Here is a 21,243-nt window from a genome sequence, read left to right on the forward strand (position 1 = left end):
CCCATCCCTAATCAAAATCGGTCAAGCCGTTTCGGAGGAGTATGGCAACGAAAACTGTGACACGAGAATTTTATATATAAGATAACTGGCTCCTAGAGTTACACCATTATTTTACGCCATAACGATATAAATGCAATAAACAAGAAAGGTTATCCTTACAAATCACATATTGTAGATCTCAGATAACTGATAATAATTCTAGCAGCATTATTACTCATGCTTAATAGTCTAACGAATTGACATCTTTAAATGACTGACATACAGTAAAACTCACTTAAGACGTTCTCGTATAATAAGTTTTTCCGCTTATCAAGTTCACAAAATTATTCCCTTGCTAACTTCCATACATCTCTATGTTAATTTTTCCCATTCTTAACATTTGCTTTAATATATGCTTCGCATATAACATTCAATGTTTGTGGAAAAAAATAAAGTAATAATTTTTATCTTTAAATTTCTATACATTGTTAATTTTTAAAAGTTTACGATAAAATAATTTGTACTGCACATGACCATCGAAATCCGTGCCACACGCTGTCACAAGTGTATTTTTTGACCAATCATCTGCTTGCATTCGTATAGACTAAGAGGCTGTTCCATTTTCCCTGTTACAGTTATACCATGTAACGAATCCACAGCAAACCAAGTTACCACCAGCCAATATTCATTGACCTGTTTGAGTTTTTAAATATTTTACAAGTACTTTACAATTTGTTTCGTGCTCAATAAACAATAATTGATTATCCGCAAATAAGGGGTTTTAGTTTACGATCTTTTTAGGGGTGATTTCAAAGTTATCAAGCATAATAAACGTTTAGTGTTGTGAAAAACTGTGCATAATGGCATCTACCAGTAGTAGAGGACCAATTAAACGAAAGGCGTTATAGTTTGAATAAAAACTGAAAATAATATTGAAAGTTGATGCGAATTCTTTGATACCAAGAGTAAGTATGGCAAAAAAAACTTGGGATGCCACCTTCTATTTTGAACAGAATCATTATGAAGCGGGACCAACTTTTGGCTACTTGTAATTCGTCAAAGTGTAAAAAAATGAAGGTTGGTATATACCGAAATGTTCCAGATAGTGTGAGGAAGAGCTTGTGGGAATTGGACAATTTTGTGATGTGTAAGTCTGAAAGTGATTAAGCAAACAACTCTGACCCAGTATTTTTCTAAACAGAAAATGTTTGTTAATGTTTTTTTGCTAGTGTTGTTTTGTTAAATTTTATTTTAATGGAGTTATTTAATTTAATTCAGTTTACTGATATAAATGTATAGTTTTTTCAGCACACTGACAATAAAAGGTAAGTGTAATTTTTGAGATAATATATGTCATTTGAGTAAAATTTGTTTTTATGTAGCCATGTGAGATGCCCAAACCAAAAGGTGCAGACAGTCAACTTCCATTACAAATGTTTTAGTAGCACACTACCTACCTCAAATGGTTCCAGCACACCAAAACAGTATTTAGATTTGGATAATACCGTGTGACTTCTAACTCACATGTGAATAAAAAATAAAACACTGGGCCCCAGGTAGAGAGAGACAACGCAGGGAATAGCGCTCTGTGTGGAACAGCCGGGGAAAGAGTAGAGCTCAGGGCTCCTGGAGTGTTTGATGCAAAGAAAAGTAATAGTAAACGAGGAAGATGAGCATGAATTGAAACAAAGTTGTCACACGACAGCAGTACAGTCGTAATCGATCCAATAGAAATTGTGAGACTTAAGGAAAGAGATTCTTACCGCAGGTCCAGCCGACAACTCTACCAGACTGGCCATGCTCGGTGCCTTACAGTCCAGGTCTGCCTTGTCTGTGCTCAGCACTCTCCATCAGAGTGCACGATGGGATAACTGCTGACAAGGCGAGCAAACCATTTGTTCTCTTTTCTTTACCGAAGGTGAAAGCGTAATTCTGATACTCTGCACGAATTTCAGTGTGTTTAAAATTTTACTCCTAGCATTGTGTGGCACTGTCTGCGTCCACCTGTTACCAAATCTTATCCGCAAAGAGAACATTAGTTTTATGGAATGATTCATTTGACTTCTTATAATGTCCAAAAATGACTACAATTGAACATTTACATCCAATTCATAATAAATTTTATTGAAAAAAATTGGCTTCTGATCACATGCGTGCTACATTTTCTTGAAACTTTACATTTCACTTTGGCTGAAACATAACACTAACAAATTCTGCAAACGCTCATTACGAAGGTAAGTACACACCGTAACCACCGTAATGTGCATGCAGTCGAGTCAACTCAAGCAAGTAGCGAATGCTACCTGTAATGCACGCAGTGTTGGTTCAACAAGAGCATCCAGCTCGACAAGAGAGTCTGTCACGCACAGGCTTGCTACACGGTGGCCAAGAGAGAGTGGCAACGCAGGCCTGCTACAGGGTGGCCAGGATGCGGGTGAAGCCGACGCAGGCTGCCACCACGGTCTGGCCCACGCCCCAGAACAGGGCGTACAGGGGCGCCATCACGATGTTGGAGGCCTTGTAGACCAGGGCAACCACCGCGCAGCTCACCACGCCGGATGTGAGCGGAGGCAGCACGCCCATCACCAGGATAAACACTGGGAAGAACCTGTGTCACACCACGCGCTCAGCCACGCTTGCACACTGCAGTCACGACGACAAGTGCCGTTATAAGCATCAATTAGCAGGAAACTAGTGGAACTACCCACTAAGAAGTTCGGCTTGGACAGTACCACGTGTGTAATGGACTTGGAAAACCTAGTTAATCTGTTTGACCATGGTGAGTGAGGAGCTCAACCTCCAAGCCAGGTGCTCACTGCTTACATTCCTTGTGTCTACAATGTGAACACCTGGCTTCCCCTGTGGGTCACCAAGTGTGACAACACAGGCTCCAATAAAGCAATACATGTTCAGACAATGTACATATTAATTAACAGCTGTTTGTAGACTGAACACTTTCCGATTTTGAGTAAAGAACAATTCATTCTATTAGAATACTGTGCTGTCACCAGCCCTTGGGAGTTTCTATGAAACATTTAATTTCTGACAAAACCTACCAATCTTTTATTAGACATAAATGCAAATTACACCACCATCAAGCTGTTGGGTTGGCCAACCTGTAAATACAAAATGGGTTCTTGTGATATCTAATATTTATACAACGTTTTCCACCTTAGTACCTAATAAGATTTCCAGTCAATTTCTTGGGGAGGTTCCCGCACGGAGGGGCAGGAAGTGGCGTGTGGCATTGCGGTGCAGCACGTACTCACTTGCCAAACCTGTGCTTGCGCAGCGTGGCGAAGGCAATCGCTGCAGCCAGTGCATGCACGAACAGCGAGGAGAACAGCGCCCACAGGAACATCTGGTACCACATCTCTGCAACACATCGCGCCGCGTCACTACAGACTCACGCAGCCGAGCTAGAGTACCACACCCTGGCCTGTGCTGGTTCCTTCCAGCACAGTGCCGTGCAAGCTCAGATCAAGGCTCTTTTAAAAGCCCGTACAAATCTTGAATATTTATGATACAAATCTTTCAAGCCTTCAACATACAGTACTTGTACTGTGTGATACTTATAAAAATGCTTTTTACACACGTTCAAAAAACACAGCTAGTTTATTATCCAGAGAATTAACTATCATGACAGTGACGAGCTAAATAGCATTCTTTAAAGCTCTGTGCAAGGTTGGCAGCAGTGAGTAAATTTGCAAGCAAGCATTTAGTAATCTCTTTTTTGTAGTGTTCTTTTCACATAACACTGTAAAAACAAGTATAAGTGATATACAACTAAAAACACTTAAAACTATATTCTGACTGTGTGAAGACCTCCTATAGAGCAAACTGACTAAGGAGCTGGTGTGGTCAAAGAGTGAGGGCAAGTGTCAGTGTGTTTCATTGTCCGTCCTTGCATCGTCACGTGTGTGTGTGCGTGTGTGCCCCACCAGCACTCTTGAGGAAACACACACCTCCGAAAGTGTTCAGGTAGCCGGAGGCTGGCCCAGCTGCAGGAGTGGTTGCGTTCTGGAGGACATCCGGCAGGTCTGGCCCTCCATCGGACATGATGGGGGTCAGCACGCGAGGCCGCGCCACCGTGCCATGCACTTGTGCGCCGTCGCGCCGGCGTCAGCTTCTTTCAGCTGAACAAACCCTGGATGGCAGTTCAACACCACACATGCTTATTTATACAAGCTATTCACATCAAGAAAAATAATTCATGGTTTTGATATTTGTATGTATATATTTAAAAATATATTTATTTATTTACAAATATAATGTTTCACAACACAAGTTTCTACATCTTTACAGTTAAAAAAAAATTAGGTACTTTACAAAGTTTAATGCTAACACAACATCAATAAAAGTAAAATCTTTTACCGTTTTGGTGACCAGTCATGAACTTTTGTACTGACATTAAAAATAATAGCTGTGGATGAAGCTATCTTAGCATTGTAGCCTGACCTCATCTAGACCACATCCTGTCAGAGAAAGAGAGTCCAGCTACCACTAGCAGAGTTCCTCCCCACTTTACAGTGTTCACTTATGACTAAATGCAGCAGCCCTTCACTATATCAATGACCAAATGAAACATTTCCTGCAAACAGATAAAACCATTAAAAATAATAAATTTTTGTAAGGGTTGAAGAAATACTCTACAAAAATCAATCTACAGGTAATTTAAACCTGAAGTTGGGTAAAGCAGAATAACAGGGTTTTTGTTGCAGTGATAGCATACTAAAATACTTAATGACTGACAGTGTGAGTAGAGAAGAGAACTATTCAGGGTGGGTGGGAAACAGGTCCAGTGACAGAGAGTTCTGGAGGGACAGGTGGGAGGGGTTAGAGTACGCAGCAGTGATGTGGGACCCACGTCTGGTGAAGGAGGCACAAGAGTTACAGAGGTTGCAGTGCTGGGCAAAGACAGATCATGGGATGTGGGGAAGGTAGGGGTAGAGGGTTAAATGCACAGGCCACACTGTGATGATCAGGTAGTTGGGGTGGAAAACACTACAGAAAGGAGGCAGGTGAAATATCTGGAGTGGCTGTTCAAAGAAGTTAAGAGGGAGGGGGGCGGGTGAACTGGAAAAATCTGGGAAAAAGAAACCATTTGTGGACGATATGAAGGGTGTGGAGAATGGAAATGATGGAACACACTATTTTTGGTGTGAGCTAGGTGAGAGTGGAATAGGCTTCGGGGTTACAAGTTGGAAGCGATATGGGTACAGGAATTCAGGAGGTAGTTGAAACCAACAACAGAGAGTTTTTAAGTTCTTGATAGGATATATCTAATTGCAAATCATCTTTTTATCCTTGTGACGTAACTGGTGACGATCCAGATGCACACATATCATACCTGTTCATCAATATTAATTCCATAAAATTAACTGTATTTTGGTTTAGGTACTTACTATTCAAAATGAGCAGATAATACTATATCTGTGCAAGTTACATTAAATATTTCATTTTCAATCTTGAGAAAAGATTCATTATGCGCTAATTTCTCATCAAGACCACATTTTAGTAAGTATCATACATTTATTCTTCAATAACCCCTTACGGAATTTTCAACCAAAGGCCTAAAATTGTTTGTAACTTTACAACAGCTGATTCGTCTCGAGTCGTCTGCTATCGTAATACCAACTTTTACATCTGTTTATAAAATAAATAATATTAAGTATATTAATGAAAATAAATTATTGCTGACGTCTGCAACTATTGTAAAACTTACATTTTTTGAAGAATAAAATATTCACGTTTAGCCAAAATCCATATTTCAAAAGGAAATTTGGCACCTATGTTTAAAGAGTAAAAATAATGGTAAACGTTCCTGTTTCTGATTGTCATAGAAAATCACATAGAGTAAATAAAGTATCACACAGTTTTAAGTGTCGAATGTTGTGTAATTTTATTATTTGTTGTAGATGCATTATTTGGAGTAGGTAACGTATTACAAGTTGCTGGTGATTTTAGTTTCTATCTAATTTTGTGTAAGTACAAAATAATTATTTATTGAATCCATTCTTTTAGTAATTTAGTTTTTGTTCGCGATTTTTTTAACGTACCAGTATTACTTTCATGGACTCTGTAATCAACCATCTGGTGGTTATTATTTGTGATTTATGCAGTAGATAATTGCATTCAATGCGTAATATCAAAAATTTAGATATCAATAGTAATATATTTTGTAGGTTAGATTTCTATTGAAATAATTCCGGGTAGCAAGATAGACAACATAAGAAAACCAATATGTACAGATCGCGTTGACGGTGATCAGAGTTGGCCAGCTTGTTGAGATATTGATCGAGAAAGTCATAGAGCCGGGTGCATAGATAAGGGAGGCCGGGTGAGTGTCGTATGGAATGGAACCATTGAGTTAGATGTTAGGTATACTAATAAATTACTATTCAAAAATTCAGATTTGTGACTTGAAATTTATATGGAAATTATACTACTCGTTTGTCTGGCGTTCGCATACAACGATTCAAAATCTTGTACTGAGAAATTATGTGTATTTACGATTTTATATAGTCAAACACTGCCTGTAAATTTGGTAGAATAAAATAAATTTTTTTTACTAATATCTTTATAACTGAATCTTTGGAATCTAATAAATTTTTCTTTCAGTTTTTGATGCACATTTTTAATGGATAAAATTGGTTAAAATAATACAAAATTAATTTTTAGTTAACAGGTTTATCTAGCGTGAGGGAGAAAACAAGTTAAATAAATATTTTATTAAAACTCATAGGCCTATTTAAAGCTAAAAATATATTACAAAAAAGGTTTCAAGAATATTTTTCTTCAGTTGTCAAAATAACTTAAAATATTTTAATTGCAAGTGTTTTTCATCTATGGTAACTGTTGAATCCAGGCTAGGTGGGAGATCCTACATTTTACATACTGAACATTAATTAGTGGTGGGAGATCACTTGATTGGAGCTATAGTGCCACTTTAAGTGGCTGGTATGCCACAATATGGTCACGTAAGGCACGCACCAGTAACCATGTGCTTTGTGCAGGGCGCAACATGGAGCTATCGCAGTTCGCAAAGGAGCAGCCCAGCCTGCCATCTGACAGTGATGAGAGTGATGAGGACTACGCCCCCTCGGGTGAGAGTGTTTCACCTTCCCTCACTACCCTTTCCCTTATTAATCCTTCTTTCCCCCTTTCTTGCAAGGCATTAAACTTGGTCTTGTAATTTCTTTACCAGTGCTTGTAAATGTGTACTGAAACATCTTTTTACAACTTTTATTGGGTAAAGTTGTAGTGACAAATTATTTAATAATAATTAGAGTCATTCGGATCCCTGTTACACTGCATTGGACTATAAATTTCTATACAATAAAATACTACCTTTGCAAAGAATAATTGGCATTTGAGAAACATATACTATAAGTTTAATGAGCACCAGCACAACATTCAGTGTAAATCTCGACTGCAAGTAATTTATTTTTAAAATGACATAGATATGCACACATTGATAAAATGAATTTGTCTGAGTAATAATTATCCTTCAAATCAAAATCAGACACGCAACTATTTTCCATGAAAACTATAAATACTACTATGAAGTTGGTCTCAATAACATTCAGATTTCACTTAAACCGTTAGCCTATGACCAGGGCCGCAACTAGAGTCTCTGGCACCCGGGGCATGAATGGATTCATGCGCCCCCCCCCCCCCTCTTTTTTTGCACATACCACACCAATATAGCGGGGGTCTGGGGGCCTTCCCACGGAAAAATGGTGCTATGTTGAGACGTTATATTGTAAATCAGATTAGACATTCCTGGCATGCAAGTTAAAGAACGTTTTACCAGTTACCAGTTGTAGTAGGTAGGAATTACAATGCAAGCGATTTCGGCACCCCCACAGCTTTGCGCCCAGGGCGTATGCCCCGCTTGCCCCCCTCCCCCCCCTTCCCTAGTTGCGGCCCTGCCTGTGACTTACAAATTTGATTTTTATGCACAATTTAGTTAACTCTTATTATCAAGTTAACCTCGGACTAGCTTGTTTCTTGAGTATCCCCTGAGAGAAATAGCAAATCAGTCAATCTTTTCAAAGAAACAAAACCAAATAGTTGACATACTGTTATAGAGAACCATAATAACTTGGTAAGCAAACTATTATATTTGAATATAATACTATTTAACATTAACTAAGGTCGATTTTCAAAACTACACTCATCTAATACATACCGTGGATTAAACGTTCAGTTATCACCAGTACATAATGCCATATTTATGCATTTTCGTAGACTAACATCCTTCGTACAGTTATCAATTCTCTTCAGTAAGGAACCCTCGGAAGATGTAGACTTGTAGACTTCAGTAGTTCCCTTCACTGATTTTCTGACCATGGAGGTAGAATGGATCCATTCTTGACAGTTCTGCAAACTATTCGACAATGTTAATGTTCACTTATAGAATTCAGTAGTTCTTTTTACAGCTTTTGTTTCGTTGTAGTGGAAACCACAATGTGTCACAGGAAGTTTTGCAAACTATTCGACAGCACTAATATTTATCTGTAGAATACAGTCTTTTCTCTTGTAGTTTGCATATATTTTGGTAGAAGTCTCCTTGTGTTGTAGAAAGTCCTTTAACTGTAAAATTATGTAGTTCCACCTATCCAGATTTCAAACACTGCCAATGTTAGTAAAGTTCGAAGAGAGTAACTCCAGTAGAAAGTTAGTTTAATTCTTATTAAAGTTCGGGTATGCAAACCTTTTTATATCTTTATTTCCTGAACACTGCTCTTCAATATTTTAAGTTCAATACTGACTTTTAAAGGCAGAATATATATCAAAACTGCAGACTAAGGTCATCCTTGCCCAAACTCATTCAGTAACGAACACATTCTGACTAAGTTAAAAGTTCTAATTGAAACCAGAGAAATAAGTTACTCATACAGATTTCATATAGTAAAGGTTTAACTATGAAAAGAAAAAATTTTTTGCAGAGACTTGATTAATATTTCAGTGTTATTAGTCTATGAATGAAATAAAATTACCATTTAATATATTTTTTTGTGACAAATTGGCTTCACAGTATTTGCTATCTTTGGTCAGTTGCAGACAATCGGTCAGTTTGGAAGGCACTAACACTCACTGTTACACAACTTAACAAGGTAATTACCTCATTAAACTCCAGTCTTTACATATATGTTATCACTGCCTGTTACTGTACCCCAAGAGGTGCAATAACAAACATAGTTTTTGTTATGCTAAGCATAAATTTTCATTTATTTTCAAAAGTATATTATTCACAAACATTATACAATTCACATGTTCTCTTGTTCATTTCACTTGATCTTGCAGTACAGCCATGTTCATTTAAATCTGTCAGCTGTGAACGTATAACTATGTATGACAATAATAATTACATGAAATGCTAAAATTTTAGAACACTTATTAAACAGGCTGTATTCATTATATTCATTATATTATTGATTAAAAAAGTTATGAAACACATCTAAGGGTTCTAAATATTATATCAGAGTTCAAGCAAACTTTAAATAAATATATTTGTCAAAATATTATGGGTGCCTCAAATCCCTATAATATCATATGCATCATAATACATTAATGACAAAACCAACAGTATTAAAACTTTATTACAAGATTAATTCCCTGTATATAAGCATGTATATAGTCCAACATTTATTAAATTTAAAGGGAATATCACATGTTTACTTTGTCCAATTGCTTCGTTGACTACAATGATAATTTATTATTTCAAACTTCTATTAGTTACGGCACTGCTGGATATCTTGATGTACACCCCTCTGAACTAGTAAGTGTAAATATAAAATTGTACTCGCCTTCGTTAGTCGCTGTCTCAACTGTTGACCCATGCTGGTAATTCCCGACTCATAGCGGCAGATCAGCGAGTGGAGTCCTCACTCGCCTTTGGCACGTGTTCAAGGATGACCTGGTTGCTTTAAGTTTGCTTGCTGTCACCAAACAGCAAAACGAGTACCTCCCAGGTACTCATAGGCTGCTTCGGGTGCTAACTCGCCCAACGTGCCTCTGAGTAGATATAAACTCGCCTCTGCACATTTCCAACTGAACCAAATAATTCATCAAAACCACAAGCAATAAATGTTTGCTTGATGTTTAACACCTCCGTTAACCCAGCATATGTCACTGCCCACAAATTTTATTTCATCATTTTGTAGCAAATTTTGTGCACTTTCTAATGGTCTCAAGCCCGAGAGTGTAAAGATTAATAGAAAAAAGTTATAATAGGATTACTGAACTGATGTTTACAACATAAATTGCACATACTTAATTACATTTTAAAAGTGATATTTGAAATCTACATAACATTCTGAATAAGTGTGGTATGGTGAATTTCATGATTCTACATTAATAACTGTTATTACAAATGTAAATTGAAGCAAGATGTGTCACTCGACTTTGGTTGCGGATAAAAAAAATCCACCAAACAAGAGGGAAACTTTGAAGGGCTTTAAATTCCAAACTAGAGCCAATATTAAAAAAATTAAAAATACTGATTCTTATATTTGTCTGAATATATCATGTACCAAATTTCATCCAAATCTGAGATGGTGGGGTGGACAATGTGTATCTTGGCTGGATGATCTGGCATGGAATGACCCTTTAGTAGCTCAATAGAACATTAGTGTTGTTTTTGGAAGAGGCTCAAATAGCTCAGTAGTGATACGCCTCTCGTGCCCTAAAATTATATTATTTTAATTTAATAAAAAAAAGGCCTAGGAAACAGCTGAGCAAAATTATAAGAAAAAAAAAAAACAAGTATTACCAGAGGGGGCACGAGGTGTTGAACAAGACAATTTTATACTCCCTGCACACAGGCAACGTGGTAGCTAGTGGATCGTTAAATATATAAAGGTAAATGATAAATAAATAAACACTACATAAGTAGATTGGTCTATAAGTGCCCTGTTTTATTTAAAAAGGTAAATTAAATCTTTTTGTTTTGGTTTCACAATATTTTTGGTATTAATAAGTTCCAATAAATTAAAGTTATTAAAAGGGGGCCGGCCCGATAATATTAAAACACGTTATCCTATACTGTAACAACACAAAATAACATTTTATAGCAGGTTAGTTTCAACCAATTATTACAGTATCAATTAGACATAATATGCATATTTGATAAGTTCTCTATGGCACTGCATTGGTATTCATTTAAATAATTTGTTTCGTTGGCAGTAGGAAGAAGTTATATGTTAAATATCACCCGGGGCTTCAAGTTGGACATCTGGCCGGGAGGAAGCTCTTCTTAGAGAGAAATGAAGTTGGAGGTCCTGGACAACATGGTGGGTGCAATTTCGGCACCCAAATGTTGGACCCTGTCTGAAACACAAGCCAAATTCCAAACGAATTAGACCTGCTTCCAGACAGTCAAACACAGTCGGCGCAAAAAGGCCAACAAACGGGAATTCAGGGAGGAAAAATAGATTGGATAACTCACCAAACAGGGTGTAGCTCCTGGGCTCAGGAAATGTCTCGCGCGGACATCAGAATGGCGCGGACCGAGAATTGCGCGGATGACGCGGCAGAAATCATCATTTAGGAAGAAATTAATAAACTTTAAATTAAAATATGACTTGTTTTCTAATCACTACTACTGACTGGCTACTACTGAATTTTGAAGCTGGGATCACATCTCTTAACACAGCTGACTACATTCCTTATTCCCACTAGTTCGTCGTTGCCGCGAAAAAGCCTCTTTACCAAGGTGATGCCGAGAAGACGCGGTAAGTAGCCGAAGTCAGAGTACTAAGTGCCGCAGTTGCAGACAAAACTCCTAATTAAAACGGGCGGTCGGCCCTAGGGAAAAAGAGGGGGAAGGTTTCAGCTCTGGACTGAACACTTCCGGAGGTGACCAAGTTGGTCGTAGCCACGACTTCAGTTGTTCGCGCCGAAGAGCGACTACCGCTCTCTCTACCGGCGGGTACAGAAAGCAACATACAATCGACTTTTACAGGCTGCGAGGAGGAAGCATAGAGCCTTATGGCGTAGCCGGTGCTACACTCTGGCGGCCTAAAGGGGACAGAAGGGGGAGGTTAGAATGATCGCCAACAGGTGTCCCGGGCGTCAGCTCCACTCGCTGGCGACCAGAACAGACGTTACTGTTTCTGCCGCTAGATGTCGTGGGTGGTCCATTCTTGCACATATTTTTTCTATGGCAAATTGTCCTTGAAGTCGGCCAACGCTTGGCGGGGTTCACGTCCGGTCAATGATCCTGGGCTAAATTCTTAGAATCAAAAGGGGGGGGGGGGTGGAGTAAAGGGGGACAGAAAATGCAACCAGGCTGGTAAAGAGCCTCCTAATGTGACTTTCGAGGAGAGAACCTAAGACGTATGCGTGGTAAGCTCGTCTCTTAGAAATGGTAACAACTCGTCCAGAGCTGTTGTGTGCAGTTTTAGTCATGCAGGGAAATAATGTTACAGGCCGGGAGCATGACTGTAAGCGGGAGAAATGTCATAGGGTCTGCTAACGTCTACATTAGACTAGCAAAATATTAGAGCTGTAGCAAACCGTATGTATTCGTTACTGAGTAACGGGTGCGGCATCTAGTAACGAGTAACGAAACGTTACACACGAATGCATTTCGTTACTCGCATCTTTCGTATGTTTCACGCATGCGCGCGCTTATTCGTTACAAAGAACGATGTTTGTTTATTAATAAAAGTATAATTTGGAAATTCGTCGTCCAAGTTTTTTACTGTTTATTAAAGGTATTGTGTGTGTAGACAAAGTTTTAGATTCGAACAGAAACAACGTAAGAAAGTATTTTTTACAAATTATAAATATGTATGTTTTTGTTTTTTATAATCGCGTATTTTCACGTTTTATGTTCTTATCTTAAAAGATATATTATAATAAAGACGCTCTAATGAGAGTTAATTGTTTCTTGGTTAACAATAGCTGTTCATTATCAAATATTTTTAATTGTTTATATTCGATTTATTTTTATTTACGCGACGTCATACTGTACGCGTACGAAATACGACTCGATTCGATGCTGTTACATAAGATAGCATGTGCCATGACATGCGGTATCAGAAGTAACGAGTAACGATACGAAAGTAACGAGTACTAATTGTTATAGTAACGAATACATACGGGAACACATTTTTTCGTTACTTTTACACCTCTACAAAATATCAGATAGGTCCCTGAGAAAAGGTGCTTCAGGCTACCGGCACAAAGTTTAACTACGTAGAGTACACCAGCCTAACAAAGTGTAAATCACCCTTTTGTAACCAAATTATATAGAAAATAAAATTTCCAGAAATAATTTAAAATTATAATAACAATTAAAAAAAAAACAGAATACATTATTTCCGGCACAGTAGAACATTAGTGCAGTTGGCCGCGAGAGGTTCTATAAGCTATGTAGAACATAAATGCTGGACTGCGAGAGGCTCTTGTAGCACAGTAGAAAATTAGAGGTGGTGGAATTATCAATAAAAGTGCAATTGCGGAAACAGCAGGCATGTTGTTGAATTTAAAAAATAACAAATAAACTTTTATGTCTCGGTTTCAAAGGTGCAAGTGTTTTGTATTTCTGAGTAGTATGTTAAAATATGTACTGCATCAAACTACAACTTGACAATTAAATTTTTACCATAAGTTTATGGTGGCGGAATGGAATTTGTAAATAAAAACGTATCTGTTATTGTTTTCATTGACAGTTCTGTCGGAGCCATTCACAAGAGACAAGAATCCATCTATACCATCATTAGTCTATTGTTTGCACGTGTGAGGTAGTAGCTACTGCTGTGTTCTGCTCAGGGAGTGATCAGAGAGTGATGCTCGTGTGTGTGTGCATGGACAGGAGCGGAGAGCAGCTCTGACGACGGCAGTGATGCTCAGGCGGCCGTCAGCGGCGAGGGCTCCGCGTCGGAGGGGGAGGGGCGGCCGCCCGGCAAACGCACCCACTCCAAGCGGCCCCCTGCCACCTCCAAGCGCAGGAAGAAGTCAGCACACAGGTGAGGTTCCCTCGCGTACTCTATCTGCAGCATTGCTCAGGGTGTCTACTGACCCTGGAAAACCTGGAAAAATCAGGGAATATAATAATCAGGGAAAAATCAGGGAATTGTTTTAAAAATCAGGGAATTTTTGTTTGGTAGGTTGTAGTTGGCAATGCGTTTTTTTGTTTATTGATCTGCTTGCATTGACATAGCATCAAGTGTATCGTGTCCCATTTTTTTATTTTTGGATGGAAAATAACGAACAGTTCCCACGTCCATTTTCTTTTACTTACCATCGGATTCAGAAGTGGCGTTAAATCACGTGATACAAACTGGTTCAAACTGGTCTGTTATCCTGCTGACGTACGTACTGCAGCATGTGCTTCCCACATTCGGATTATACCGACAGGTGCATTTAATTTTAAGTATCTATGGATGCCCTCAACGTAAACTGGGCATTTTTGTTAGATTTGAAAATACATATCACAGACACTTTTGGTGAAGATTCGCCATCATTGCTAGAAATTGGTAGCTGTGGGCTTCATATGGTCCATGGTCTTTCAAAACTGGAATTTCTGCTATACAATTGGACGTTGTTAGTTTTTCGAGGCACAGTTACTATTTGTTTATGCATGTACCTACCTGCAAGGAGGGCAGATTACATTAGAATAACTGGATCAGAGCTTTTTTCCAAGAAATTTTGTGCAATCAGATGGAATACTGCAGTTGCTGAGCGTGCCATGAAAACGTTACCCCACCTAAAGAAATTTGTTAGTGAAGTTTCTATTTCATCTGTGTCTTTCAGTGTAGTGAAAAGTGCTCTTGAAGATAATCTTCTAGAAGTAAAATTGACATTCTTCTACTCTTTGGCATCAGAGCTGGAATTGTTTCTCACAATGTTCCAAAGTGAAGCACTCATGGCACCTTTTCTCTATGATTCACTGGTAGACATTTTATTAGCTTTGGCAGAAAAGTTTTTGAAACCAGAGGTACTGAAGAGCTTTAGGGAAAAACGCAATGTATCTCGATTGGATGTAGATAACCAGGAAAATCTATTGACTGCTAACAATATCAAGTTGGGTTATGCAGTACGCCATGCCATCAAGAAAGAGAAAGTACAAGTAAAGTCTGTCCTGTTACTGAAAAATGATGTTTGGACTTGTCTAAAGGTTATGGTAAAAAAACTTCAAGACAAAAGTCCCCTGAAGTACAAACTTACCAAGGGAATATACTGCTTATTTCCGTCTGTGGCTTTAAATTCGGGTGTGAGGAAACAACGTATTAATTACAGTTTAGAATGTTGTCTTCTAAACAAGTGGCTATAAGGACGAAGCTGATAACATTGAGTTATCATATGAGTTGGTATGTTCCTCACAAGATTCTGAAGCACTGTTCTCGTCTTTTTCTCGAGAAGACTGGCGCTTTGATCACTTGTGGATGCTCATTCTTAAGGCACATACAGTACCTGCCAAAACAGGCCTTCTAAAGTTTGTGAGGATGATGTTGGTACTTTCCAATGGAAATGCATCATTGGAAAGAGGATTTTCAGTGAATTCTAATCGGCTGACTGAAAACTTGCAGGAAGAAATACTGATCGCACAAAGACAGATGTACGACTTTGTTCAACGTTCTGGAGGTGTAGAGCATGTTGATATCACCAAGTCCTTGTTACAGTATGTAAGAAATGCTAGTTGTAGGCGTAAGGAAGCCCTGCAAACAAAACAAAAAGAAAAGGAAGCTACAGACTAGAAGAAGGCAGAAAAAGAAGAGTTGAAGAGGAGATCAAGGCATTGCAGTTGAAGAAGGCTCGAGTGTTGGATTTGGCTCGTTCTGAAGCAAGTGCAATAGACTCAAAAGTTGATTCACTGCGAAATTGATGGGAATTTCCTTTTACTTATGTTTTAGCAAAAGTAAGTGTGTGAAATATTTGAAGCAGCATGTTTTATTTGCCATCAATTGAGTCACTTTGGACACGTCTGGAAGAATGTATTTTTTTTTTTTTACTAATTTAAGTGAGTTGAAATACTTTGAAACCTGTCAACGTACTGTTATGCAGTTTTTTCGGTTTTGTAGAAGGTCGTAATTGTGTTACAGAAAACCTGGAAAAGTTAAGTTTTAGACCTGGAAAACCTGGAAAAATCAGGGAATTTCATTTACTAGACCTGGTAGACACCCTGCTGAGTCTGCTGTGATCGTATAGTTCCTTGTATTTGCTCACTTTCCGCAACACTTTGCAACTTTTTGAGAGCCCTTTGTGGTAAACTTATACCTTTGGATTCTAAAGGGGCGCCTGAGATGATTCGAGGCAAATGTGAATGTTCGTGAGTGGGGAACATGGCAGATGTCTTGTTCTCGGGCCAGTCCTGTTCCCCCTACTCTTTATCTGGCTGTTACACTGGCATGCCTGATTTCAATGTTGACAGGCCAGTTGCATTTCACTTATGGCAATTACAACACCTTTCTGTCCTTGTAGGTTTTTTCTTCTCTTCATTGGTACAGGATTTCTCATATATAGTTAAAACTATGAAATCTTGAACATTTTACCACCACCTAAAATACTGTGTGTGTGTGTGTGTGTCGGTCTCTCTCTCTATATATATATATATACATATACACATAAACACATATACACATAAACACATATACATACATACATACATATATACATATATACATACATACATTCATGCATACATGCATACATGCTTACATGCATACATGCATACATGCTTACATGCATACATGCACACATGCACACATGCACACATACACTCACACACATACACACACATACACACACACACACACATACACACACACACACACACACATACACATACATACATTAATTATATATATAATGAATATTTGTTTGTCCCGTTTGCATTCCTATACCATTCATTAGATTTCAGTGAAACTTGGTGAGTTATTATTTTCATTCCCACACATTTTTCTGAGTTTGTACAACCATTTTACAATAGGTGGCGTGCATATTGTTTAAGCAAAAATGTGTATTTATAAAGTTTAGTGGCAGTTTGTATGTTTTCGGTGTACAAGTGTGAACGCCTTACAGAATTGAAATGAATCAAATAGTAACAGGAACAATTCACAGAAGTGAATTGAATTAAATAAAAACAGCGATATTTCAGTTTGTGTGTGATATAAACAGTCCTACAGTAAAACCTTTTTGTTGCGACCCTATTTATTGCGACCACCTCTCTATTACAACCCGATTTCGAGGAACCGTGAAAAAGTGCCGAAAATCCGAAGAAAATCGGACAGAAAATAAGTTTCTTGTGGTGAGTAGTGTGTTACTGCGTTTCTCTTGCCGAGTGCTGTACTGCCGTAGGCAGCGCATATCTAAAAATAGATACCACTTCCTGTCGACCGCTGTCAGCGCTTAACAACCCCCATTCCACATCCCTTTGCCTGCAGGGTGCAGATAAAGGTTTTTGTGGCAAAGTGTTTACGACCGCTGTCAGCGCTTAACAACCCCCATTCCACGTCCCTTTGCCAGCAGGGTGCAGATAAAGGTTTTTGTGGCAACGTGTTTACGTTTAGGTTTTTGCGAGTGTCTAGTGTGGTACGCATTTAAGGCAAAGAAAGCTACCTGCTGGATTTCTCTTGATTTTGATTACTATCGGTTGACAATACACAGCGACCTACAGGATGCACGCCTGCCTCGACTTGTTTTAACTGCCGCAGCGATGTTTATTTTGACAGCTCAAGCAATTATCTTTTCCCGTGGGTTGATAGAAAAAGGTCGCTTCACCCAGCATAAAAAAAAAGGCTACGCCACTTATTGCCCACGCAGGAAACACACTGGCTGCCGTCTGTCTCCCCCGCATTTATCTTTCTTCTAACATTTGTAATACCCCAAGTGTCTTAAAGAATAATTAAGTAATTAGATAAAAAGATTTGGAAACTCTGAATACTGGGGCCCTCAATTGATAGCGATAAAAGTTAACAACAGAGGCGACACTAAGGAGAAAACAAAGAAAATTTAGAGACTCCCTACGAACACTTGGGAGAAAAAGGATCGTTATTATATATTAAATAAATAAAAACAACTGTTACGTCTATAGACTTCCTTATTTTATTAATCATTGTTCTTTCTTTTTTATAGATTAAATTTTCCTTAGTAACATCTGTTTTTCATTGATAAGTGATCTTACTTAAATTCCTCACAATTACTCTTATTATATTAATTGAACTTATTTACTATGGGGCCGGCCCTGAATGTTTAACAAAAATAACAATACTTAAGAACATTAATGAAATCAACATTGGTAACTTTAAGGGTTGTACATATAGTCCTTGCAAAACATAATATAAATTTCTTCTCCTCGACTTGCTTTTACTGTCCGCTGTCTTAACTGGGTTACACTATTTTTTTTTTGAGTTCGTGAATAGAATAATAGAATTATGCGGGTATCACCCGGGGCTGTAGGTAGACGGTGATCGAGGTAGTTGGCCTAAAGGTGGTGGATTCTGCTCAGGAACCGACTCCAGAGGTTCTGGCAGAGGATTTTGGCTGCCCCAAACTTGGAACCCTGTCTGAAACAGAAGTCCAAATTCCAAAGAATCAGACCTGTTTCCAGACAGTATACTTAAATGGCGCAAAAGGCCAATAGAGGGAAATAAAGGGGGGGATGACGTCAAGACTTACCAAAACAGGGTGTTGGTCCTGGCGCTCAGGAGAGGGCGTCTCGTCTCCGAAAACCCGAACCACGATTCGCGGTAGACACGGAAGTCATCATGAGTTAAAAAAATATGTGTATATATAATTTAAAAAAACCAAGGTTCTCTACTTTCAACTAAACTACTGACTGGTTAATATTAATTTTGGATAGGGACTTCATCCCTCTAGTCTGAGCAGACTACATAATATACGATGCGATGTCGATGATTCGCTGAAGATCGTAGTTATTAACGGTACCAGTCAGTCAGGAGGCGCGCACCGAAGTAAGTTCAGAGCGGGATATCACCAGAATATCATAAGCGCGGGGTCTCTAGAGAATGGGAGGGGGGGTAGGCTCTGAGCCGAAAATTACCGAGTCCACCCGAAGGTGTCCGGCATAAAAAAAATTAGATCTTACTGGAGTGACTGCGCGACTGAGGCGCTATCTTTTGGTGGCGAGAAGAAGTACTAATAAATCGACTAGTGACCGACGAGAGTGTCAAGCTAGGGGGTTAATGGAGTAACCAGTGGTGCCACCTAGCGGCCTGAGACATAAGGAGGGGAGAGGTTGTCGTTACCTCCGCGCGAGCGCGGTAGTGTCGGCGCTGCCGACGCCTCACCAGTGGCATTAGTTACCACAGCCGTCGCTAGGTGTCGTTAAGGTGCAGAATCGTAACTGCGGCTGCCAAGCCTGAGATGGCCTTGAATTCGGTTAACGCACTCGAGCGGTCGTCGCTCCTAGCCACTTCTGAGAAGAGAGGGTGGGTGAGCAGGAGGGGGATGGCTTCAAAAAACGCATGGTCTGTGGGACGCAAGGCCCACGGGATCCTCCTGTCATGTCTTGCTGCTAGTGAACCTTATACCGATTCGTGACAGAGTTAGCAGGGCTCAGCACTGCTTCACAAGCTGCTCTAGGCAAAAGTGGTCACGCGAAGAAATAAAGTTACCGGCCCTCGACGTGCCTGGAGGCGGGAGAAATATTAGCCAGAATGCTAGCCTAGCATGAGGCTGGGAAAGAAAATCAGCTCGCCTCTGAGAACAGAGGCTGAGGGCCTGGCCGTAAAGAAAATAAGATGAGAGAACAAAAAATATTTCCAAAAATATTTAAGCTTACAAAATTTTAAATAACGTGCCTAAATCCCTAATACACGGCACACATTCCACGTCTCGCCTCTCGCGCGAGCAATAACAAAGCGACCACGCATTGGGCCGTTTTATGCATTGTTTGGTGACAGCAGCTTGATTTTATTTGGTATATTCCTTTTCATAGAACCCTTGCTATTAAAGTACATTTATATTTAAGTTTGAAAGCTTGTAAATGCCTTGCCAGAGATGACTGAACTCGAACTTGGTGTGAAAAGTGACATATTTTGAACCCTCCCTCGCCGCTTTAGTACCCCATTCTCAATACCCCAATTTTACGGGAGAAGGGAGGGTGAAATGAGCATTTTTTCACTGAAGGTTTTTCAAAGGGAAGCGAAGTTGGGGTGTTATAAGGGAGGACACTAGATGGTTTGTGTGTCTGGGAGGGATGAGCTAGCCTTGAAGAATGTTAACGAGAGGGGAGGGAGGGGTGAGCTTATGCGTCATGAAGCCGCTGCCGCCAGCCAGCCGGGCGAGCTTCGTGTGCGCCCACTCGCGTTGTAGAACCAACAGTTGCCATATTTTTAAAGGAAATGTCCCATTATTTTTCTGTTATTCTTACATGAACATTATTGGAAGTATTAAAGCCGACTCAAGAATATGCTGTGTGTTAAAATTAACAGATTTAAATGATCTTTCATTTGGTTTTTTTTTTTTTAATTTTTTTTCTGAATTTCACATTTTGGTCAAAATGTCCAATTTTTTGACGGTTCCCGAGAATGTATCCGTAAAATCACTGCTTTGTTAAATCCGGGGTTCGTGACATCGGGGTTCTAGTGTATTTAACTACGGAAAGCAGAAAACGTACATGTAAACTAACACATATTTTCTTTAGAGGTGGACTGTAGAGTGACGGACTTGTCATGAAGTTTGAAGTGGATTTAGAGCGAAGCCGTCTAGCATTGTGAGTGACAGCATCCTGCCATTGTACGGCTGGTTAGCGTGTAGCGGTTTGTGAAAAGGGGGGGGGGGGGGGGGGGGGTTGAAATGAACTGAAAATTTCGGAAAACATCTATTACGACCCCCCCCTCTATTACGACCCTATTCCTGGGAACCGTGAGGGGTCGTTTCAGAGAGATTTGACTGTAGTTAGTTTGTAAGTTGTTACAGCAAATGTTTTTATTTCATATAGTGACAGGCAGTTCGTGTTTTTTCATTGTATGAGTTCACATGCATGACAGAATTAATTGAATTAAATATAAAAGAGAGATATCTAGAGATAGAGTGATAAAGAGAAATATATATATAATTAGATAGAGTGATATAGTGAGAGATACAGAGGGAGATAGAGTAAGGTATAGAGAATGAACTAGATAAAGATATAAAAAACTGATGCAGACACAAAAAATAAACACATAGACACATGCACACATGCACATGCACACACGCACACACACACACGCGGGAGCGAGAGAGGAGAGAGAGAGATAGAAAGATGCTTTGTTTGTGTACTTAATTAAAACAATTTACGAAAAA

The 21,243-nt window shown here is 39.1% G+C and overlaps 2 protein-coding genes across 6 annotated transcripts in view; one reads left to right on the forward strand and one right to left on the reverse strand.

Moving 5' to 3' along the window:
* Positions 1–2,082: 2,082 nt before the first annotated feature.
* LOC134538879 (transmembrane protein 170A) lies at positions 2,083–5,795 on the reverse strand. Of its 4 annotated transcripts, none has more exons than XM_063380470.1 (4): positions 5,705–5,795; positions 3,945–4,126; positions 3,249–3,354; positions 2,083–2,587 (listed from the first exon to the last, which is right to left on the reverse strand). In XM_063380470.1, the coding sequence occupies exons 2-4, from the start codon at positions 4,036–4,038 to the stop codon at positions 2,392–2,394; spliced, it is 396 nt and encodes a 131-aa protein (XP_063236540.1). In that variant the 5' UTR covers positions 4,039–4,126; positions 5,705–5,795; the 3' UTR covers positions 2,083–2,391. The 4 variants fall into 4 exon arrangements, with proteins under 4 accessions (XP_063236540.1, XP_063236556.1, XP_063236565.1 ...); XM_063380486.1 differs by having other exon boundaries at positions 3,945–4,115; positions 5,705–5,745; XM_063380495.1 differs by lacking the exon at positions 5,705–5,795 and adding an exon at positions 5,385–5,605.
* LOC134538871 (craniofacial development protein 1) overlaps positions 5,771–21,243 on the forward strand; it is a 42,484-nt gene continuing 27,011 nt past the window's right edge. Inside the window, exons 1-3 of one of the 2 annotated variants that reach the window (XM_063380447.1) lie at positions 5,771–5,963; positions 6,996–7,085; positions 13,808–13,961. In XM_063380447.1, the coding sequence (XP_063236517.1) occupies positions 7,004–7,085; positions 13,808–13,961 (236 nt within the window). In that variant the 5' untranslated portion in view covers positions 5,771–5,963; positions 6,996–7,003. The remainder of the gene's footprint in view (positions 5,964–6,995; positions 7,086–13,807; positions 13,962–21,243) is intronic. The other variant, XM_063380455.1, reaches the window with a different exon arrangement.

This window comes from Bacillus rossius, chromosome 1 (genome assembly GCF_032445375.1).
Source record: "Bacillus rossius redtenbacheri isolate Brsri chromosome 1, Brsri_v3, whole genome shotgun sequence".
NCBI classification, from domain to species: Eukaryota; Metazoa; Arthropoda; class Insecta; order Phasmatodea; family Bacillidae; genus Bacillus; species Bacillus rossius.